The 24398-nt window shown below is 34.3% G+C and overlaps 3 protein-coding genes across 6 annotated transcripts in view; 2 read left to right on the top strand and 1 right to left on the bottom strand.

The window, feature by feature from the left end:
* LOC112526727 overlaps nucleotides 1-4028 on the top strand; it is a 6753-nt gene extending 2725 nt beyond the window's left edge. Inside the window, exons 2-7 of one of the 2 annotated variants that reach the window (XM_025137133.1) lie at nucleotides 503-558; nucleotides 1688-1797; nucleotides 1869-2028; nucleotides 2644-2736; nucleotides 3075-3206; nucleotides 3671-4028. In XM_025137133.1, the coding sequence (XP_024992901.1) occupies nucleotides 503-558; nucleotides 1688-1797; nucleotides 1869-2028; nucleotides 2644-2736; nucleotides 3075-3206; nucleotides 3671-3721 (602 nt within the window). In that variant the 3' untranslated portion in view covers nucleotides 3722-4028. Of the gene's footprint in view, nucleotides 1-502; nucleotides 559-1687; nucleotides 1798-1868; nucleotides 2029-2624; nucleotides 2737-3074; nucleotides 3207-3670 lie in introns of those variants that run through there. The other variant, XR_003070640.1, reaches the window with a different exon arrangement.
* Nucleotides 4029-6739: 2711 nt separating this feature from the next.
* LOC112524545 (chitinase-like protein 2) lies at nucleotides 6740-9346 on the top strand. Of its 3 annotated transcripts, XM_025134418.1 has the most exons (5): nucleotides 6742-6977; nucleotides 7050-7117; nucleotides 7438-7831; nucleotides 8165-8324; nucleotides 8686-9346. In XM_025134418.1, the coding sequence occupies exons 3-5, from the start codon at nucleotides 7444-7446 to the stop codon at nucleotides 9101-9103; spliced, it is 966 nt and encodes a 321-aa protein (XP_024990186.1). In that variant the 5' UTR covers nucleotides 6742-6977; nucleotides 7050-7117; nucleotides 7438-7443; the 3' UTR covers nucleotides 9104-9346. The 3 variants fall into 3 exon arrangements, with proteins under 3 accessions (XP_024990196.1, XP_024990186.1, XP_024990178.1); XM_025134428.1 differs by lacking the exon at nucleotides 7050-7117 and having other exon boundaries at nucleotides 6740-6981; XM_025134410.1 differs by lacking the exon at nucleotides 7050-7117.
* Nucleotides 9347-16333: 6987 nt separating this feature from the next.
* Nucleotides 16334-22264, bottom strand: LOC112516907 (PTI1-like tyrosine-protein kinase 1). The gene is made up of 8 exons (XM_025124161.1): nucleotides 22090-22264; nucleotides 20930-21106; nucleotides 18812-19062; nucleotides 18465-18591; nucleotides 17954-18227; nucleotides 17547-17679; nucleotides 16890-16976; nucleotides 16334-16768 (listed from the first exon to the last, which is right to left on the bottom strand). The coding sequence occupies exons 2-8, from the start codon at nucleotides 21021-21023 to the stop codon at nucleotides 16640-16642; spliced, it is 1095 nt and encodes a 364-aa protein (XP_024979929.1). The 5' UTR covers nucleotides 21024-21106; nucleotides 22090-22264; the 3' UTR covers nucleotides 16334-16639.
* Between the last annotated feature and the right edge of the window lie 2134 nt (nucleotides 22265-24398).

Below are 24398 nucleotides of genomic sequence, written 5' to 3'. Positions count from 1 at the left end.
GGGGGGGGGGGGCAGGAGACGGCCATCTCAAGGCACATCACGACCTACAGGCAACACCGGCAAGACCTGGGAAGGCAACCCGATTAGAAATGATACGGATAAAAACATTCAGAGTTGGGGTGGTCATGACAATTACAGTAATACAAGCTAATCGGAGAAGGTCGTTTCATATGTAAAGAAAATAAAGTAAGATTGCATATTCACTTCTTGTTGGTAAAGTTATTGTTTAGGGTATGACAGGGGAATAAATAGCCAATTCATGTAGCATGCTCACTGTAGTGTTGGGACAACCTTATCATATTGCATTTTTTAAAAGTGGTAGGCATGTATTGTGTTGTAATTTATTATCCAAATCGAACTTGTGAGGCGTTTATTTGTGTCAGGGTCCCTGGATATGTTATAGAATTGCTTTTGGCGTAGGGTAACAACACTATTTCTCAAGATTCCATGATTGTTGTTGATTTCCTTCATCAAATTACATCTTCCTCAACTTGATTTCCAGCAATCATGGACTATAGAACGAGTGGAAAAGATATACAGGAGGATGATATAATCTTAGTAAGTACATTCCTTTAATCTTAAGTGTATATCTTGATTTTAGCTTCTTTATTGAATACTAAATCTTTATGCCTTCCTATGTCTACTTTTGTATGTTTCTTTTTTGAAATCTATGCGAATTAAGTTTTGATTGCTACTTGTGTTGTCATTCTTCTGATCATAACTTCTCAATTTCGATGTACAACTTATGTGAGCTAAACTAGATAGGATTTCTCTGGTGCATTTTTGCTCTTTATCCAGCAGTTGACAAATTGTTGCTGTTTAGCTCCTTGGTGGGATAGATCATGATCACCTAATTGATATAAGAGTAAGATTTCATATATCCAGAACCAGAATGCGAGGAATGGATGATTTGGAGGGATATGAAGTAGTGATTAAGAGTGAAAAGTCGTAATTCGATAACCATCTTTAGTACCACCTTCATCTACAACATTTGTCACAAAAATGTCCCTTCTCTTCACAGAAATGGACCTAGCAATGAGGCAAATACACTAGTTCGTTCCCATGAAAATTGCAATATTTGACTAGCAAGTAGTTTAAGGAAGGTGTCTATCGTCTTAAATACACTTCAATTGTGAAAAAAACCCAACTAGTCTTGCTACGGTGGTTGGGACTTGCCGAGTACAACCTAGAGGCTCTTGATTTGAATCTTAAACACTTGTCCATAGCTTACTAAAGTATTGGGGGCGCTATAATGTGTGTGAGGCAAAAGTTTAACTCTCTTGGGTGGTTCGTAGGTCGTCTTGAAATAATTAGAAAACAATGAAATCTTGTGAGCCTACATTGATATCATTAATTCTTTAATAATGATGGCCAAAGTAGTAAAAAAGGCAAATGATGCAATATTTTCCACTCTACTCTTTGGGGTAGAGGCTAGGTTTGCTTGCATCTTACCCCTGACCCTACCTCCACTCCGGTGGGATATACCGGGGGTTTATGCAATATTCGCAACATATCCCAAAAATTCATGGATTGGAGGTAGTAAAACATTCTAAACACCAAAATTGAAATTGTATTGCTTTTCATGTTATCTTTCTGAAGATTGGACCTCTATTCTTTGCATTACTCTTTCTTCTTGGTTGACTGTGTGATGATCAATTGGGTTCTCCTTTGCCTATCTGGTGAGCAGTTGCGTCGAATATGCAGGATGTCTGGAGTGAGAGTGTCCATTGACACCCCTAATTCACGAGATTCAATTTATCGTGCATCTGTCGACTTCACTTTAAACACTTGTGGCAGGTACATATTTTTCATTTCGTCTTCAAGTATTCATTCTTTTGCTCTGCTTTTTAACAAGCTAATGTTTGCAGAATAGCAAGCCATTCTACGATAGTTCAGATTGATGGTGAGGATGCACGGGAATTCATCGCTGGGCTTGCTGATAACATAGGTCTTGAAAGCATTCGTGCTGCTAGAATGGTGGCTGCAGCTGTTGCTGCACGAACTCGCTCATGGCTCCTACAGGCTTGGGTGAGTTATATAGTATGCCTTTTACATGGGTGTTTTTTTCTTCTTACATATAGATTACAAATTTTTGTTGTTGTATATTATACTTCTCCCTGCACAAACTAGTAAGTTGCTACATGAAGACCAATTAAGGACCAAATGTAAGCATAAGAATGGTATTTCTGGTGGCCATGAGAGGAGGATCCAGAAAAATTTCCAACCAGGGGCTTGATATGATTAACATAATATAAAATAAACAAATATTAATTATAAGAAGTATGGTATTCCTTCTTTTCTGTTGTTGTTGCCAAAAAATTAAAAAAAGAGCCAGTGGGATTTGAACTTGCAACCTGTAATGTAATGACACTACCGGTACACTCCAACCACTTTTTGTTAACTCAGGGTAGTAGCAACAAATTAAAACGGTTGCACCTTTAAGACCCCTAATTTATTGTCCATTGCGTTGGGATGATAGAGCGGGGGCACAGGCACCCTCTAGGCTATTACTGAATCCGCCCCTGGTGGCCGTTATATACACCAAGCCTTTGAAGATGTGATTAAGGATAATTGATGTTTTGTTTCTTTGACTTTGGCCTCTTGACACATTGACATTGTTCCAGATACCATCTAATTTTTCAGGCTCTGGAAATGCAAGGTAAGCATATTGAAGCAGCAGGGGAATTATCAAAGTTGTGTCTGATTCACAGGATATTTCCGCCAGAAGAAGGCTCGGTAAGTTTTTTGGTCACAAAGTAAGCTTTGGGGATTCATTCTCCTTTTTGGTGATTCCAGTTTTTGACATAGATCAAATAAAAACATTGCCTCACCAACAATGATTCCAACTTAAGAGCATGTTTCTGTGGGTTGGTACATTTGTTATTTAGCTAAATTGTTTGCGCCAAATGATGCCATTTTTTGGGTTCTCAAATGGCGCATGTCGTGTAATCTGGGATCATATTTCGAAGAATGGTTTTGGATGGATCGTTGGTTGGTGGGCAACCCTCTGTGATTGCTACATTTGCGTACGGAGAAATGGAGGTGAAATAATTATTAGTTACAACTATGTGCAGCCTGAGATGGAGATGGTAGCTCGTGGCCTGGAAAAACATTTGAAATTGGAACAAAGAGAGTATTTGCTTAGGATGCTGATGGGTGTGTCCAGTGAAGAGAACCGCAGAAGTCTTGTTGAAGCTTTAGGTTTGGTAAGTTCAATCACTTCCACATCTTCAAAGTTATGAACTCCTCCGTCCAAAATAAACATCCACAATAAAAAAAGGCACATGGTCTTAGAAATGTGTAGTTATTACACTTTTTAATTTTAACTAAATGCCAATTTTACCCTTGATAAGAAGAAATAATGAATTTCTGCATGTCTTAGTTATGGGTATAATTGGAAAGTAGGCGGTTACTTTTGAAAGTGGACACTTATTTTTAGACAAACTAAAATAGAAATTTGTATACGTAGTTTGGGACGGACGGATGGAGTAATATGTACTCCCCTTATATAATAAATGCAAAATTTGATTACTTTTGATGATTTGTTAAATATCGAAAATACCCTTTGGTAATAATAGGTAGATGGATTTTGTGAACCAAAAATCAGCAGGAATTTGATGGATCAAGAAAAAAGAACATCTGTTAAAGAAAGATCTGTTTTATGTTGCAGGCAATGTCAGGCGGAAGCATTGGTGATCAACAAGAAAACATACGGAGTTAGTTTTTAAGAAATCATGTTGATGATGATGATGATGATGATAATGATGATGATCAATGATGATGATGATGATGATGATGATGTGATGATGATGAATTAGAAGTTTGAATATATGCTTGAGTTTAGGTTATGATGTTAGTTGCATTGCAGCTGATGAGTTATGCTCAAGAACCTTGAGATGGATGATGTATGACACCTCAGGTTTTCTGTTTTCTCCATCTTAAAATGTTATTTAACAGAATAGTATCATGCTATTTATAAGTATCTAAATGGTTGGTTACACACTTATATGAGATTTTGTTGCATCTAATGTAGATGGATGCAAAGATTTAATTTTTTTCATTGGTCTGCAAAAATAAGTCGGTCCCCGGTCCACCCGTACGGTCAGGGATGGGGATTCTCCGTTAAACCGAGGATGGGAATGGGAATCTCCATCTGTCTCAAACTGGGGATGGGATGGGGATGAGGACGGGGAGGGACATTATATATTAATAAATAAATAAATATATATTATTAGTTTCAACTAAAATGGTAATTCATAATTTATAATTTTCTAACTAGGTTTAGAATTTAAAGTTGTTATTCTTTTTGGATGTTAGTATGTAATATTTTGGATGTCAAGTCAAAATATAATTATGCAATATTGTTTAATTATTACTCGATATGGTTTTGGGTATTACACAATAGGTTTTGGTATGTATGATGTCAAGGTTTTTTTCTTATTAAATTGAATTTCTCTTGGTTTTAGATTATTAACTATGATATGAATTATGATGTTATGATATTTTTTGTATTAAATTAGATTTCTTTAAATTTTAGGTTTATTGAAAATATATAAGATTTAAGCATGTATGATATATTACATATTTGATGTCTCATATATTTGATTTAGAATAGCTTACATAAACGGAAAGAAAATTATCATTTCCCCGTCAAGGATCCCCATTTCTCGATGGAGACGGGAATTAAAGTCACAGTCCCATTCCTATGCCTAAAAATAAATGTCTTATAATTAAGAGTTTATAGAAATGATGGGCACAAAAGAATTGAATAAATGCATCTCACAAAAGGAATTTTATTAATTAAGCACAAAATCATGAAACAAATCCTAACCAATAAGAAAAATAAAGGATCAATAAATTACAGATTGTAATGTTCGGTTTTACATTTGTTGATTGGGTTTTGAAATAAATAATGATGGAAGGTTCAGGGGTAAAAAGCTTATGGTTGATGGAATGTGAGAGATCAAAAGGTGAGGGGGCGGGGGGGTCTAGTGGTTTTCATTCAAAGAAGAATGAAAGATTCAGATAAAGATTCGGTGAGATATCGAACGAGTTGAGTTTTTACAAAACTTTTGTAAAATGCGTGTTATTACGTTTCACAAATTTTACTTTGATACATGAAATTATGTGATGTATTTGAATTAAAAATATGTCCGTTAAAGGGTGCTCATCTCTCAAGCTTTGGGAGATGAGGGGATGTTCATTGCCCAAGCCTTTGCCCGGATAGACTTTTCATCGCTCAGGCCTTGGGCGGATAGTGTGCTCATCGCCCAAGCCTTGTTCGATGAGGGTGTTCCAAGCTTTGACCATTGTGTTTGTGCATCGTTTAAATCTGGTTAAGCAACGATAGATGGCGGGGCATCCGCAATAGTTGGCAGGTTAACTGCGATAGATGAAGAGGCATCCACGATAGATGGTGGGACATCCATGATAGTTGGCGGGTTAACCGCGATAGTTGGCAGGTTATCTGCGATAGTCGATAGATGGCGTGGCATCCATGATAGTTGGCAGGTTAACTGCAATAAGTAGCGGGGCATTCGCGATAGTTGGCAGGTTAACTGCAATAAGTGGCGGGACATCCACTATAATTCTAACATTGAGGTCAAAACTGAATTCATTAACATTTTGTTCTATTTGATGCAATAAGTTATATCAGAATGTGTTAAATGAATTATTAGGTTACTTGATGCGATAAATTGGTAATGTCTCATCTTTTAGATATGACAAAAGAAGTTTGTTATATCAAAAGGTTGTATACTTGTTATTATTATAAATATGAGTTTATAAATATGTTTGGTGATTATTCACACTGTAATAACATGCACTGAGAGAATTCACTTACTAGACCTTTCGGTCTAACCCTTATTTTTTATGTTTTAAATGGTGCATTACAGTTCAGGTAACCAGATGTTAAAGGAAAAGGAATTTATGAAGAGATTATATGATTGCCTGCATGTGAATATTTGGGATAATATGCTATAACTTGTACCTGCATGTTGCTTATAAGTTCAAGTTTTGTTTAGATATTTTGGTTGAAGAAAATATTTGATAGGTTCTTTTGGGATCGAATGTGTAAAGTTGTATTTCTTGTTATATAAAATACATAATTACATGAGTGTATGCAAATATAGGACCTGTGGTTATTACACATATAACAATAATCATGAAGTAGTAGTGCAATATTAACCAAATATATTCAATAGTAATTAAATTAACCAAATATATTCAATAGTAATTAAAGTAATAATAATCTAAAAGTAATTGATATAATTAATAATTATCATAAATAATTAATAAATGATATTAATAAACGATATATAATTAATAAATAATTAATATTTATTATATTAATAATGTTTAAATTTTATTAATATTTATTTATAATTAATAGTAATAAATAATAAATAATAATTAATATTAATAAAAATTATAATTGAAAATATGACAATAAACTATTAAAACGTCACTTGAAATTTTAATTAAATTAAAAAAATATTTTTTTCCTAAATGATGGCATGCCCCAGTGAAAGAGTGTCGGTGACGTGACCTTTTAAAATACAACCAACTCAATCTGAGGTGTAAAAATAACCCAACTCGAACTGAGTTTCAAATCAAACTCAGGGAACGAGTCACCGAGAGTTCTAGAAAACAAAAAGGAAGGTGAGGTGTCGGCAGCGTCTTGTCTTTGTGGTTGTGTGTGGGGGTCCATCATCGTCTTCAAAGCTACTGAAATATTTGCTTCATGTTTAATTCTCTTTTTAACATCCATCAGCTTTCATGATTCATTTCCTACACCCAACCCGATTCCAATCGATCAATCTCCACCCTCCATTTCAAAATCTCTATCGATCGAGGTACTTCACCTAACACAAATACCCTCTCTACCTTCCTTGCTTTGTAGCCAAACGAAAATCGCAACCAAGAACTTCCCACAAACTCAATCGTAATCTCCATCAAGCAAGCGACATTACATCGCAGTGAGTTACGCATTCGTTTTCCTTCTGTTTTAGTTCTTCTTTATATTACAAATAACCCTCTGTTCTTTCCAGAGTATCTGAGTTCTTGTGTTTCTCTCTTCCTCCCTCTGAAACCCTAACGGAACAAGAATTATTTCTGGGTATTATACTATTTTCACTATCTGGGTATCTCGCATTGATGTATTTAAGCTTCTTGAAAGCACTTTCTACTAAAATACCAGATAAAGAATAAATTTATCTTTACAATCTGTGCATTTTAGCATCTGGGTGTCTCTAATTTTTATGAAATTTCAATCATATTCACTGAAAACCCCCAAATGGGGTCGTTTAATTACTGGGTATTTGCTGTTTTTGGCTTTGTTTTATGTACACCATCTGGGTGTCGCCTAATTCTGTGTTATTTTCCAATTAACCTACTGCAATCCTTAGTTTTGTTTCTGGATGTTCTGTTCTTTTGCAGCACAAGATGAAAATGGAGGCAAAAAAGATATGCCTTCTGGTAATAGGTATGCTGTTTGTAATCCTTTCGATCGCCAATGCTGATTCTTCTGTGCCAGTATTGGTGAAGAAGGTGAAGGGGAAGAAAGTATGTGATAAAGGCTGGGAATGTAAAGGCTGGTCGGAATATTGTTGTAACCTTACAATTTCCGACTATTTCGACACCTACCAGTTTGAAGAACTGTTTGCAAAGAGAAATTCTCCGGTGGCTCATGCCGCCGGTTTCTGGGATTACAAGTCTTTTATCACAGCCTCTGCCCTTTATCAGCCCCATGGATTTGGTACAACCGGCAACAAGACTACTCAGATGAAGGAGGTTGCAGCATTTCTTGGCCATGTTGGCAGCCAAACTTCTTGTAAGTTCTTGATCTCCATGATTTACTTCTGTTATTTGATTATGAGAAATCTTGTTAGCCACTGATTAGATCTGGAAATCCAAGATTTGGAATTGAAGTTTGATCAATGGAAGCTCGTTGGTTCAAAATAAGAAGCGGTTTAGCGTATAGATCCCTTTACAGCACTTAAATGATTGCTTATTGACGTTTTAACAAATTTTTAGGACACTTTTGAAATAAACATTCTTTCAGACGTTGTAGTGTGTCATGATATTTGAGAACTTATGCTATTAGATTATAGCAATCTATAGTTTATTGTTGGTAAGTTAATATTAAGTTGATTGGTTGAAAAAGGTGGGTATGGAGTGGCAACCGGAGGACCGACAGCATGGGGATTATGCTACAACAAAGAAATGAGTCCAAGCCAAGATTATTGTGATGATTATTACAAGTACACTTACCCTTGTGCCCCTGGAGCTGGATACTATGGCCGCGGTGCTTTGCCCATCTATTGGTATCAATCAAATTTCCCTTAAGTGTTGGGTGCGTTTGGTATGCTGAACGGTACAACATAAAAACTTCTCATTTTTTATGTGACATCATGCTGGGACAGGACATGATCACATGACATGAGTGCATAAAAATGCATTTCTCTGTCCTTCCGAGATAGATGAAACAAAAATGAAGGAAATGATATAAAATTGGTAAATTAATAAATTACCCGTGTCAAATTAAAATATTCAAGAATTCTTTCACCCGCCTATCTACACGTTTGTTCTGTCCAGGCCCATGTCCTTACCCATCTGCATACCAAATGCACATACAGAATGGTTAGGAAGTATTCTAACGGACGGTTCTTGTTTGCGTTGTTTCAGGCAATACAACTATGGTAAAATCGGTGAAGCCCTGAAAGTAGACCTTTTGAATCACCCTGAATACATCGAGCAGAATGCCACCTTGGCCTTCCAGGCTGCAATTTACAGGTGGTTAACCCCGATGAAGAAGGGTCAGCCCTCGGCCCATGAGGCACTTGTGGGCACCTGGAAACCCACCAAAAACGATACTTCAGCCAAGAGATTCCCAGGATTCGGTACCACCATGAATGTCCTTTATGGTGATCGCACTTGTGGGAAAGGGGACAATGATGATATGAACGCCATCGTCTCCCATTACCTGTATTATCTTGATTTGATGGGTGTTGGCCGTGAGGAAGGTGGACCCCATGATGTGCTGACTTGTGCCGAGCAAGAACCGTTCAATCCATCGGCTCCTACCCAAGCATCTTCAAGGTAAGTGTGTTTTAACGCCATGGGATCGTTATAAAAGGTGTTTGCTGTGAGATTTGCAACTCCAAAGCTATAATAGCGTGAAAGCTCGTTACATTTGTGGGATGGTTTCTGTGTCGCTCCTCTGTTTATAGATTCAAATTCAGACTTGTCTGTATGGCGTGTTCTATGTAGTTTGTGAATTTTGGTGTTTTATGAACTACAGACATCGATGTTATAAAGAGAATATATCGGTATATATTGGTTACACACTTTTATTCGTTTTTTTTATGAACGTAAATCTTTACACAAGCGGTTTGGTGAATTGAGGTAGAGTTATGTCTGTACATATCATACCCTTCATATACAATCGTCCATATAGTTTCGTTTAATATGTTTTGGCTCCATGTTCACGCTTCTACACTAGAGATGAACTAGTGCAAAACCAATCTTGCAAACCAAAATTCAAGCCTTAGGGGTGTTTGAGATTGGTTATAAAAACAATTTATTGACTTATTTCGGTGTGACACTGATAATAAGTACTTTTGAGTGTTTGGATAAACAATTTATACTGGTGTCAAACCGGCAATAAGAAGTTTTTGAAAAAGTTAAACCCTTCTGATTTATAATAAGTTGATAAGTGTTTTTGTAGAAAAACATAAGTTGTTTCAAATAAGCAATCCTAAACGGTCCATGTTGTAGGTTTTTAACATAAAATCGTAGATAATGTTGAAGGATTAGAGCATCTACCGTTAGAAGAACATACACCAACCTTTAACCTTGTAAGTTTGTAACTCGACATCACATTTTCTTCTAACTCGAAGTATGGAGATGGACTTAGGAATTTTTTTCAAGTGGTGGGTACCCTTTGACTATAAAAATGAATATTTTTATAAAAATCATCATTGGTTTGTTGGTTAGTTCTTCGTTTTTCGTATATGAGGTACTGTGTTCGAGTTTTTTATTGCAAACTTCTTTTTCTCGGAAGCATCATATTTGAAACTAAAAGTTAAAAATTAAAGAAATGAAAGAAACATGATTTGAACTATAAGAGAATAGCCATGAAAACCAACTCTATTAAAAAATTTGTGTTATCAATGTAGTTTCAAAATATATACGGTGACACCTTTTATAACCCTAATTTTTTTACATTACGACAGAGGAACGAAGCAGAGTGTTGGTTCGCCCCTGACCCAAAAACACCTTCTTCGACGTCGTAAATCCGTAACCAGACACCACGTTCTTTATAACCGTAAACCACACACCCATCGAGAATCTATCGAGGACCCATCCATTGATTTAGTGTGTGTAGAAAACCATAACTCACCACATTTATTTTCCACCGAGAACCTATTAATTGATTTATTATGTGCTTGTGTGTGTAAAACCATAACCTACTACTTTCAGCTTATCGAGATGGATCGAGAACCCAACAAAGAAAAAAAAGAAAAAGAAAAACTAAAGTACGTAATGTTGAAACTATAACATAATCAAGATGAACAGTATTGATGCATGATGAATGTCATTGTGAAAATTAATATTTATGATAAATATCATACTGATGTATGAATACTAAAAAATTGTTGTGTACACATGAACGTACATGAAAACGCATGATGAATGTTATAGTGAAAATATATATTCATGAAGAACATCATACTGTTGTATAAATATTGATGAGTTGTTGTATACACGTGAATGTATATGAATATTCATGATGGATGTTATAGTAAAAATGTATATTAATGATCAATATCATATTGATGTATGAATACTGAAGAGTTATTGTATATACGTGAACATAAAATGGTAGTCATCATGAATATTACACAAGTATACCATTAATACAACACCAAAGTATTGTTGCTCGTTCTGGTAAAATTTTGAAGCACCCATCCGACTCCATTTCGTATGGATTCTTGGAGGAATACGTTTATTTTCCGCTGAGTTTATGGCTCTCGTATTCCAAGATATTATACACTAACTAATTATAATTATGGCAGGTTGCTGGCGTTGAAGGCTATGACAACATAACTACATACAAAAGAAGTACTGTTGTGTATGGAAGGTCTAACTACAGTGAACATATTCAATCTTACTTCGGTTGTTACAACTCATTGTCTTATCTTTTGTTCTTTCCCAACGGTGAGTCTGGATGGCATTCTTATATATTTAGGCGTGGAGTTTGCACCAATCAAATTGTTAATGCGAAGAAAACATCGAGGAAGATTTGAGAGGTATCTTCAGATTTTTTTACATTTTAAACATAAATGCCATCAATTTATATTTTTTCTCTCGTTATATATATATATATATATATATATATATATATATATTACACATAAGCTAATATAAGAAGGGGAAGGAAGGTATCTATGCGGGAATATTATTGTTACAAGTTCCAGATTCATTCGAATGATCATATAATTCTACTGGGGGGAAGATTGTTACAACAGTTCATGGTTGATGTCTACAGAAGGATTGAGACTTCACGTTTGGATTTATGTGAAATAACTAAGCCAAGATAAAAACAAATTTATACTAAGGTGTTGTGGATTACATGAATGTCGGTGAGGTTCAACCAAGTAGAGTTGGACAACCAATTGTGTTGTGTGCAAGTTTCATAAGAGGACCACGTGATATGCGACGACGATTTATGGATGCCATGACTTTGGTTCAAGATGACGGTGAGCCTGATATATTCCTTAGAATGACGTGCAATTCATAATGGCCTGAAATTGTTAGAGAGCTTTTGTGGGTCAGACTGCACAAGATCGACTAGACCTTGTTACAAGAGTTTTTCTTGCCAAGAGGATATGAAGAAGCAACTCTTCAAGAAGCACATCCTCGATGTTGTCGGTGCTTATGTTTATGTCATCGAGTTTCAAAAGCGTTATTTGCCACATGCACATTTCCGTAATGAAACCTGAGCACAAGATGACCAATCTAGATCCTTACGACAAGATCGTGAGGGCTGAAATTCCAGATCTCACAAAGTATCCCCAAATGCACCAGCTGGTCGTCTAACACATGATGCATGATCCTTGTGATCATTCACGACCGTTCAGTCCTTGCATGCAAGGTGAACCAAAAAAATGTCGATCTAGATATCCTAGGCAATTCAATGACAAGACGACATAGGTTGATGACTCATATCCATTGTATCGGCAGAGAAATAATGGAATATATGTAAATGTATGTGACAATACCCTTGATAATAGATGGGTGGTCCCGTATAACCCAAAGTTGCTAATGATGTTCAACTGTCATATCAGTGTTCAGGCTTGTTGAGTATAACATACATATGTGTTCAAGTATTTTTTACAAGGGTTATGACAAACAAGTTGTTCATATTAATCAAGAGGAAAGAGGGGTAGTTATAACAAGATTAAGAAGTTTCAATGCACGCATTATATCTCCCATCTCCAGGCAATATGACATTTTTAGCTTCACGCTTTCTTAAAACCACCCTATGTGATGGTTTTGCAACTCCATCTCCCTAATAGGTAGATTGTTAGATTCAAAGATGATGATTTAATGACAGATATTCTTGTTAAAGAGAGAGAGAGAGAGAGAGAGAGAGTAGACGGGAGTGTGAGATAATATTTGTACATGGATTTTTCGAAACACTATACGTGGAACCCGAGCACACGTTGGAATCCTCAGAGACAAGGATCAATGAAAAGAAGACTGATTTATGTTATTCCAGTTGAAGGAGAGTAGTACTACCTAAACATAAATTTGTCTCATATTAGTAAGCCTACTTGTTTTGAAGATCTATACAATGTCAATGGCTTGTTACATCTGACACTTTGTAAAACAACTCTTGGGAGGGGGTTAATAGAGACTGACAATAACTTTTATCTCAATGTCTTGTTGAAGCCTTAGTTTCCTAGTGTTATTAGGAGGTTGTTTGCAACGATATTAATTTTATTAGAGCCTAGAGGCATTCCGGACTTGACCAATACTATGACTCATTTTCTGAAGATTATAGGTGACAATGCAAAAGTCTTGACCAAGTTCAGAATATCTTAATTGATATGACAATGTTTCTACAACCTATGATTTCAATCTTCCAAAGGTGAATGCAGATGCAAATTTACAATTTGGAGGGTTTTGTGAGGTACAAGAGTACTCCATCGTTGTGGAAGATGAACAATTATGTACCCGAGACTTTTTCAATTCCAACCATAAATACACATAATAAAACCATGAAGCACAAGATCTTACAACTTTTGCAACCCCTAGTAACCATTGGATTAATGATAAACGGTTAATTTTATTTTTTATTTTTTATTTTTTTAAATTGAAAATATTAGGACCACATCTATTGTAACCATCGATCATGAAATTAATAGCTAAGATTTTGGTCGTAAGGGTTGTAAGTTTTAAAGGGGTTGTAAATTGAACCACCCTTACATATACATATACATATACATATACATATACATATACATATACATATACATATACATATACATATACATATACATATACATATATATATATATAGAGGAGCGTTCAAATAAAAACCGACTCCATTTGTGTAAACCAATCTCATCCATCCATTTTCTTGATCAATGACCAAAATTAGCTTACTTTATTTTAGAAAATTAAATAAAAATGTGTATTAAAAATTTATTTTATTTCAACAGTAAGAGCATAAATGGTAAACAAAATTTAATATTTGGTAACATCCTACTCGATCTTTCATGAATCTTTTTTCATGCAAAATTATTTTCTTTCAAGATTAGTTTACTTTCATGAATCTTTTTTCATGCAAAATTATTTTCTTCCTTTCGTTCCTGGTTTGATGCATTAATTCCTTTAAGCCTTGCAATCTTAAAGATTCTAAAACTTATTACAATCTTCAAGATTCTGTAGCAGTTTCTTCATGTACCCGTTTCATCATTCAATTATTCTATGACGAACCAAATACATTATGCAACCGTTTCACTAGTCATGCTCAAGAACGCCATGAACCAGTTTCACTTTCATGAAACCTACATGTACAGTAATTTTCTTATTTCACCACTGATTTGATGGATTCATTCCTTTAAGCCTTCCAATCTTCAAGATTCTGTAGCAGATTAAAATAATTTCCTCGTTTCATCATGCACTTATTCATGACGCATCAAATACAAAATGCACCGGTTTCATTTTCCTCTTCACCAACTAAATGGATCAACTACACAATCAATGCAACATGTTCACCATGAAAATGTTTCGGTTCACATAATTTATTTGCAACATGAACCAGTTTCACGTTCATGAARCYTGTTTCATTTCTGGATTTTTTTTTGTTCATCTACGATTTGATRATTTCATTATACACTTCAATTGTTTCATCAAGACCCGTTTGCTGATTCTTAAAGATTACAATATATGAAATTCAAATTTTTAATATTATAATATAATTAAATATTTAAATGTTACCATTTATATAATTTCATTTATTATGTTCCCTTAATTAAGATTTATTAATAACTTCCATATTTAATAAAAAATATTGCAAATGACTGAAATACCCTTATTGATTAATTTTAATTAGAAAAAAATGGAATTTTCCTATTGATCGAAATTGTTTACACAGTTTCTTAAAAATACACGGTTTTCATTTGAACGTGCCCATATATATATATATATATATATATATATATATATATATATATATATATATATGAGCGTTCAAATAAAAACTTGCCCCATTTGTGTAAACCGTGTAAACCAATCTCATCCGTCTATTTTCTTGATCAATGGCTAAGATTAGTTACTTTATTTTAGGAAATTAAAAAATAAAAAATATTAAAAAAAATATTTTATTTCAATGATAAGGGCAAATTGGTAAACAAAAGTTAACATCAATATAACATTAATTCCATAAACAAAAATTAACATTAATATAACATCAATGAACCATTTTATAATGAAATCTTTTCACATTAACATTAATTCCATAAAGAACAAAATATAATATGCACCCGTTTCATCATATATTTATTTCATTAAAGAACACAATACATTACGCACCCGTTTCATTTTCATCCTACCAACTAAACAGATCAACTTCAATCACAAAGCAATATGGATCATCATGAACCTAGATGTACATTCAATCACAAAGCAACAAGGATAACCATGAAACTTCAATCACAAAGCACCTATATTTTTAACACGTATAATATACATAGACGGAGCAAATAAACCATTTTACAATGGAACTTTTTCACATTGAAACAGTTTCATGACCATTGTTTTTTGAACTTTGTTTATGAAACTATTCATTACAATATTTTCATTAGGAAATAGAGAAATTATATTATTTCGATTTTTCAACTGTTTTGAAACGTTTGATGAAACCGTTGCATCAATAGTTCATTTTCCTTATTCCACTTATATGAACATGATTCATCATTATGAACCTTTTCATTATGAAACAGTTTCATGAAACCTTTTCATTAAAGTGGATAATATGCCTAAAGTATTAATTTGGACAATATGCCTAGAGTATTAGATTATGAACATGCTTCATCATTATGAACATTTTCATGAAATTTGCCCCATATGAAACAGTTTCATGAACTTTAGGAATGAAGTTCGCCCCCTATGAACGTTCCATATGAAACAGTTTCATTATGAAACATTTTTATTATGAATGCCCCATTCAAATCAAGTTTTTAATATTATAATATATTAAAATTTTTAATATGTTACCATTCAAGAAATTTCCATTATTAAATTTCCTTAGTTAATATTTATTAATAACTACCTTATTTATCATAAAAATATAGAAAATGACCAAAATACCCTTATTGATTAAATTTAATTAAAAAAAATGGAATTTTTCTATTGGTCGAACTTGGTTTACATGATTTCTTAAAATTGCATGGTTTTCATTTAAACCTGCCCCTATATATATATATATATATATATATATATATATATAATATATATATGTATAAAAGATCAAACATAGACCACAATAAAAAATAAGTAAATACAACTATCAACTCTCTGTGTCACAAACACTAATAACCAAATTATCAAAAGCCAAAAAGACTACGATAAAGGAATTTACTGTGACTAGAATGCCCACATAATATGGACTCAAATTCTCGTGTCCTCGAACCACATAAAATCATGTCTCATTCATTTTCCATCAATCACGTGAAGAAATGATTATTTCAATTAATTAAATTATGTTTTCGTCTTCATGGTCATCGAGCAAAATGTTGGTTCGTAAAGAAAAAAGCAGACAGAAAGTTGAAGATACCAACCAACTCATTTGTTGAATCAAATGAATAAAAACAAAGACATGAAGGTCTGTCTTGAAAACCTCATGCAATATCAAAAGAATCACCAGAAAACAAAACCAAATTCCACTCTATCCATAATTATCCCGACTTCAGCAAACAAAAACAGCCGGCACAAACTCAAACGCAAGAATCATACGTTATATGCATATTATATTTTATATATATATATATAGATGTGTTGTGTGTGTGTATAGATAGAGATGGAGATAGAATCTACAGATGAACACACCCATGCTTTCTTTTCGTTTCTACACCTCAGCTGCTGGTGCTGGTGCAGAAGAAGCCTTGAGAAGTGGCTGAAGAGCCTTCACCACAATGCTCATATTAGGCCTGAACTCAGACTCATACTGCACACACAATGCTGCCACAGCTGCCAACTGAATCAACACCACACATTTACAATTATTTCACCACCTTCCCAAACACTACTTTGCTATTATATATATATATATATATATATATATATATATATATATATACAGAGAGAGAGAGAGAGACCTTTGCAACTGCTTTTGGAGGATATTCTCCCTTGAGTTTTGGATCAACACATTGTTTAACTTTGTCTTCACTTAGCCTTGGAGTAGCCTATTTAACCACAAAGTAACATTAATCATTACAAATCTCTACACCATCTAATATTACAACATTTTCATCGTCTAATATGGTGCAACATGAAACAAACAAAGATAGTGATTATGAGTGACGGTAAATTGTGTAAATGAATAGCATCCTAACAATTCAATATATATATATATATATATGTGTGTGTGTGCGCGCGCGAAGGATTGTGTGAGAATAGGAATTAAACTGAGAAGTATAAGAAGGGATTTGGACCCTTGATCACTTTTAATCTCAAACCAACCCCCTACGAATTGCGCTGTAGAAGGGAATTGATCTGGTTCTTCTCATTAGTGTTGATCTAGTGGAACTCTTCAATTAGGATTGATCCAAGGGTGGAGATCCCTTCTTACCCTTCTCACCATGACTCTGATTCACACTGGAACCGAACCCTGTATGATTATCTGTTAAATAGTCTCTCTACTTATTTGAGATAGAGATAAAGTCAGCATATACCCTACCCTCCCCAGAACCTAGTCCTTGCGGAATTCACTGGGGTTCGTTTGGTTTTGAAAATAAGTGCTAGTCAAAACTTACCCAAGTGACAAGACTCTGCTGTCCACGAGGCATGGTGTGATCAACAGGCTTCCGGCCTGTTAGAAGCTCAAGCAGAACAACCCCAAAGCTATAAACATCACTCTTCTGTGTTAGCTGTCCAGTCATTGCATATCTACAAAAGAATTTCATTCAAAAGATTTAGATGAATAGAACTCTTAATTAAAAAATCATATGTAAACATGCAAAACTGTATGTCATCATCACTATACCACAGCATATGTTAAAAAGCAACACCTTTTATATATAAAAAGAATCCTTCATAGCCAACCTTGGGTCAACTAAATGTTTTGGTGATCTAATTCTTTTGGGTTCTATCAATTTAGTGCTCTGAGTTATCAGAAAATGCAATTAAATAACCTAAAAGAGATAAGGTTTAGAGACGTTACTCTGGTGCATGATAGCCAAAGGTACCCAGGACTCTAGTAGAATGCAAACGAGCGGCCATATCTGGTGACTGATTTGAAAGGTTAAAGTCGGCAATCTTGGCTTTCAAGTCTTCAAATAAGAGCACATTGCTCGACCTTATATCTCTGTGTATTATCGACAGTTGGGACTTCTCATGTAAGTACTCGAGTCCCCTTGCTGCATCCACAGCAATCCTTACCCGTTGCATCCAATCAAGCACTGGCCCTGGTTGTGCTCCTTGCACACCCTTCCTACCTGTCCGTGCACATATATTTTGAAAACTTCTTTTTGAAGTATATAATATCTATATACCGCAAATACCCACACACACTCCTCATCTTTCGTGAGGTTTGAACCCTTGACCTCCTGTGAGGCTGGGTCAATAACTTAGGTACCGCTAGGCCAATTATCTTTTTGCTATGTTCTGAAAACTTGCGGCAATAATTTATGCAACTCATTGACTCTAAAATTAAAGAAAAGTTGTTCACATACCATGCAAAATGTCGTGTAGAGATCCCATCGTTGCAAATTCATAAGCCAGGACACGTACATTTCCTTCGACACAGTAGCCAAGCAACTCGATAAGATTCTCATGCTTTAGCGTTGAGAACATGGAAACCTTCAGTTCAAAGACAAACGGACCGAGATTATTTACACAAAAACACACACAAAAAAGAACCATTTTGATGACATACAGAAGGAAAAAAGAACCGTTTTGACAACATATAGAAGTACAAAAAAAATGAATCATTTTGACAACATATAGAAACATAAAAAAGGAACCATTTTGGCAACATAAACTATTGCCGGTCTTTTAATTTGTACTGTTGTTGACATACCTGAGTCAAGAACTCATTATTCGATTCAGCCTCAGTAGAAACATCAAGTTTTTTCACAGCCACATTTTTTCCATTATTTAAGGTTGCAAAATAAACTCTTCCATATGAACCTTCACCAATCAGCGCCTTTGATCCAAAATCGTCAGTTTTTTCTTTCAGTTCTTCCAACGAAAGTGCAGGCACTTCCATCGGTGGCACTGCCTTTTGCACTTCAGACTTGATAGGAGATCCTTTCGAACCCTTTTGGTGCCCTGTATCACATGGTATATAAAAACTGTTACAAAATCATGCATGATTGAGCAATGGAACTATGAGCCTTGGGCCTCACAATCGTTACATATTCTATTAAAGGGCTTAATAATTATCAAATAAGGAAAACCTCGTGAAACAAATCAATGCAAGCAATGTTTGTAATGAAAATGTTTGACTAGCATAGTGTGGTTTTCAGTGTAAACCTTAAGATTCCATTTATTTACACCATTTCTTCCATTATTTATTCTCCATTTTGTGGCTCCCATCTCTATTTCTCCTCATATCCAGTGAATGAAAACGATGATATGCTCATTGCTCCTCGCATTAGATAGATAAGACCCACAAAATGAAAATGTTCTTTTTGACATGGTCAAAGAGACTAGAATTCACAACTACCATTGAACAAAATGAGAATGGTTAAATACAAACAATAGCAATATACTTTGGACCAATTTCATTTTAAGCAACGTACTTATTTTACACAAAATAGCAACATACTTTGATTTCTGTCCATTTCAGGCAAGGTACTTTCGTCATTTCAAAAAATCAAAGTTGTTGCCTAAAATGGAAGAAAAAAAGAGTACAATGCGTAAAATGGTCGGGAAAAAGAGTACACTGCGTAAAATGGGCGGAAAAAAGTACACTGCCTAAAATACATTGCTATTGTGTCCATCTAACCCAAATGGAACTAGCCTCAAATATGTTATCAGGTAGATACGTTGCTCTTGTGTCCATTTAAAATAAGTGACAAAAACAAATAAAGAGTGAGACATATCTACCTGATAACATGATGACAAGAATCTCCTAACATGATGGCCAATAGTGACCACGTATTGTAATCACAAATGACTAGATCAAAAATTCTAAGACCACTCGATATGCAATGTATACAAATGCAAACACAGGTATATCCACCATTTAATGCAATTATATATTTAGTGAATCAAATAAAAAAGAATTGCGTGACCCAAGTGCTAGGGCACACCCTAAATTATTGTTCAATCCCACCTCGATCATTTTCTTAAAGTCCTTGCTTCGTAAGGACTGTATTTGGCTAGTTTTTTTAATAATTGTTATAACGACATAGCCTTATACTTGATCATGTTTAGATAATCCATGTCGTATAAATTTTTTAAAATAGGTGACAAAAAGAATAAAGAAAAAAAAAAGAAGAGAAGCAGAGAGATAACAAAAGCCCTCATGAGAGCCATGGATACAATCATACAACACAATAAAAAAAACCCTCAACAAATTGGTTAAAGTCTAGGATAAAATGCCTAATTACAAATGGGGAAACTCGCAATAACCTATACGAGATACTAGAAAAAATCAAAGTTTTCTTTATAAATGCTACAAGAGGCAATGATTAATCGACCAAAATATGAGGATATCAATAAATGACATTTATTTTAATACTTACTTACAGGCAAACAATAAATCTTACCCAACAACAAAGCCATACACTTTTGGTTAGTATGCTATACTTCCTTATAAACATTTGAAGGTGTTCTTCTAGGATGTCCCACAAGAATTGCAAGATTTCCATTTTTTCGCATTGTCATACTTACCAATAAATAATGATATCAACTAAAATTCCCTTATTTCGTCATTGTTTATGGGCATATAGAACATTTTACTAATAATCACAGGTCAAACAGTGCAATTTCGATGGTATGGAGAAAGTAGTCGAGTACAATATGGTACACACTATTCATAATAACTCACGAGTCACAGTGTATCAGCCCTTCAAAGTTAAAATCAGAACCGATTAAAATGCATCAGATAGGGGATAAATAACATTAAAATTTCATAGAACTAAAGACAGCATTGCTAAAATCATGAAACAGTGTAGATAAAAGGGCGTACCATCCCCATGTTCCGTTGAATTCTTTACGAATTCATTGTCATTTGATGGTACAGATTCTTCGACTTGACAAGTACAGCACAACCACCTCCGCATCCTATATTAGTTCCTCGAAAGAAAAGACCGTTTTCAGCTCTCTGTTACCCCACATGCACAAAGCATCCAGGAGGTGCATGCACCTGCAGAACCACAAAAACAATTAGAAGACATCACTCCAAGACCTAGTGAAGCCTAACATACATCTCAGAATTACAAAATTAAGATCAGATTCTGTTGGGCATCCTAGCCTGTCTATATAAAACACTTGTATCATTAAGAGTTATCTAGAAAGTTTATTATCTACAAAGTCTTTTACCCCCACAAACAAATGAAGATATACTGCACGTTAATGATTCCAGTAATAAAAGAAAATGTTGCTGCCTATAAGGTTGTAGAATTATGGAGGTTGCATACATTTAGAATGACTAAAAACACATAACGAGTCCTATTGCTTAATTTGATAAGACACTTTACCAAAAACCGACACAGATTGCAGCTAGCTAGGACCACTTTCATTAAAATGGAGATAGTAGTGCTACATAAAGTATTGTTTATTAACAAATATAGGTATATTGATGTAGCTATGGCTGTGTTTATGCATATACCATTGACGACAAGATAACCCATGAAAAAAAGCACCAGATATTAATAACCTTTTATATATTCTGATCACTAAACCACGAAGATGAATGTTGCCATCTATCAAAAACAAGCGTGATCTAATACCACCAAACGAATCTACCCAAAAGACGAACACAAATCCAACAAAAAAACAAGGTTGGGTTTTAAGTTTCTGCAACAATCAACAATGTGATATTGGCACCACAAATCAGATTAGAATACAAAAATCAAAAAGAAAATCCCAATTGGCAAAAACAAACAAGCATCCAACCAAGAAAACCCAAATGGGGGATCAATCAAACGATTCAACCTTTAGCGTAAAAAACCTAAAAAAATCGAAGACGATCGGGTGAACCAAGGAGGGCGTCTTTCGATCAAGATGAATCAAACAATTGATCACAAAATTACAAGACTAAAAGCAGCCCTCAACAAACCCTCATTGAAATATCGAAAAGATCACAAATTGGAAATACAAATACCAAAACTAAAATCGCAAGATTACCCGACTTATCTGTCGCCTTGAAGTGTGTCGTTGGCTTTCTTGATTTAGGGTTTTGCGTTAATTATGGTTTGGAGGTGATTGAATATGAGGGAACACAGGTAAGCAAGAAAGATGCAGAGAAATATGATTGAGAGAGAGAAGAGGTGTGTTTAAATACTCTACCTCTCCTCCTAGTTTAGCTTTCTCTCTCCAAATGACAAGGGAAAACAGCCTAAAAGTGAAGAAAGAGATCGAAAGGGGCGGTGATGAATTTGGTTTTGAGAAGTCTTTGTCGTCAAACAACGTTTTTTTCCATTATTCCGATTTTTAGCACTTTTCAAAATGTCATGTTTTAATTCTTACGTGTTAATTATTACATTTTTTTCCATTAAAAAAAAACCATTTCTATTTTTATTGTTTAAAAATGCAATTTTTATATATAATTAAGGTATATAAATGGGTGAATATTTTACTTAATTATGAATTGTAATTGAATAAAAGATTTTCTAGTATATATACTAATTTAATATAATATCTCTTCATATCTTCTTATATTTCTGTCTAAAAAGTTATTAGATTATAATTACTTTATAACATGTTATCATCGATTAGGGTGGATATGGGTTCAGTTGGATAGCTTGGGGGATTGAATCAACCAACTCAATTATCGCATTTTTTAAAATTTCCAACCAAATCTAATCCTTAAAAAAGTATAACTGAATTTTTTGGAATAGAAAAATATAGGATATTTAAAAGTATTGTAACTATCTGTATTGATCTAAGAACAAAATACATTCAACAAAATTGAAGACTAGTTGAAGTGATGTCAAGAGCGTCACCAAAATCGAAGTGGTTTGTCATATAGCCAAAGAAAAGATCAATACAAAATAAAATTAAATAGTAGTCTGACAAATATTATTGTTGGCAAGTCGGATTTTGAAGTACAAACTTGTTTAGTAAATTTGGCGCACCAACCCTTCCTACACTCATCTTGTATGAGAGCATGAAGCATGTCAGCCAAAGTAAATTATAAAACACTATTTTTATTAATGTCATGCTTCATTTACTTTTCCTTTGGTATATAGCGATGGGAGAGGTTAACAAGTGTCAACATCAACTACAAATGCTTAAATGAAGAGTACAAGCATGCATTGATCAACAAATCAGATCAAGACATGCGTTTAAGTTGGACATTAGCATTTAATGCAATAGTGGCTATAAAAAGTCACATTTGTCATTCACTGGTACTCACTCTTTTTCACTGAAAATCTTTGTGATCGTTTCTTATGCAAAATCAGCGTGAACATCTGAAGAACTATCTTAGTCCTTCGAATCTGAAAGTGTACTTTCTTCCTTCATTCTTTTAATGTCAACAAATTTCTCACTAGTCAGATTATTTAGGATCACATGCCTTACATTCATAGCTTTCGTAACAAATCTGTAATTCTTTGTTTTATACAAAATATAGAATTAAAACGTGAAAAACTGTTGCGTTTGTAGTCAATCCTTCTTCAACAAACACTTCATGTGTAAATCATCACTTCCCAAGACTAACAAATGGTATCAGAGCGGTCTCTTTAATCTCATAAACAAGATCTGAAATGACTTACATAGCCAATGACAATGGCTCTCTATCCGAATCTACTCGCTTTCAAAAATATAATTTTTCTTTTTGGAGAAATCGGATGACACTCTTTCTTGAAGGAGTTTGACAACCAAATCCTACATGTCCTAAAAAATGGTCCATATGTTCCCACTTCTTTTATGCCTGATATTAGAGATGAAATTGGCAAAGTCACTGAACCAGAAAGACAAATAATCAAGACACCGATATGTGGTCAGAAGAAGACAAGAAGCTAATTGCAGTTGACACCAAAGTCAAATCTATCATTGTTATGTCTCTTCCTGATGATGTCTGTCACTCTATCATGAATCTTACCACTACAAGAGACATGTGGAACACTCTCACTATTCTATATAAAGGGACGTCTGAAGTAAAACAAAGCAAAAGAATCAGTCCTATAGACAATTATGAGCAAACTAAGGTACTAAAGAGAAATGTCTTTCATGAAACAAAAGGTTAAATATTGCTTTTGTTCCCTCTGATTCTAAGAGAATAATATCTATTTCAAATGGTTCATATAACAAAGACTCTGACATCTCGAATGATCGCAATGATAAATATTCTTTTAATCTCAATGGAGATTATGATGATGAGACTGAAGATTTATCAATTCAAGACATAAGTGACTTTTAGGGACTGTAATGCCCCAACACATTGCATGTAATACATATTTCATACAAAGGAAATACATATTATTATCTCATTC

This window comes from Cynara cardunculus (genome assembly GCF_001531365.2).
Source record: "Cynara cardunculus var. scolymus isolate 2C chromosome LG 1, CcrdV1, whole genome shotgun sequence".
In the NCBI taxonomy this organism is placed as follows: domain Eukaryota; kingdom Viridiplantae; phylum Streptophyta; class Magnoliopsida; order Asterales; family Asteraceae; genus Cynara; species Cynara cardunculus.
Note: the sequence above shows the minus strand (reverse complement) of the source record. Positions and strands in the feature narration are given on the sequence as shown.

Bases quoted from the DNA above. Each gene is read 5' to 3' on its own strand.
- LOC112524545 (XM_025134428.1), top strand. From the start codon at position 7,444: ATGAAAATGGAGGCAAAAAAGATATGCCTTCTGGTAATAGGTATGCTG. The intron at 7,832-8,164 runs GTAAGTTCTTGA...TGGTTGAAAAAG, and splicing joins TGTTGGCAGCCAAACTTCTT to GTGGGTATGGAGTGGCAACC. The intron at 8,325-8,685 runs GTATCAATCAAA...GCGTTGTTTCAG, and splicing joins GGTGCTTTGCCCATCTATTG to GCAATACAACTATGGTAAAA.
- LOC112516907 (XM_025124161.1), bottom strand. From the start codon at position 21,023: ATGCGGAGGTGGTTGTGCTGTACTTGTCAAGTCGAAGAATCTGTACCA. The intron at 19,063-20,929 runs GTACGCCCTTTT...CATGTGATACAG, and splicing joins TTCAACGGAACATGGGGATG to GGCACCAAAAGGGTTCGAAA. The intron at 17,680-17,953 runs GTAACGTCTCTA...ATTCTTTTGTAG, and splicing joins TTTGGCTATCATGCACCAGA to ATATGCAATGACTGGACAGC.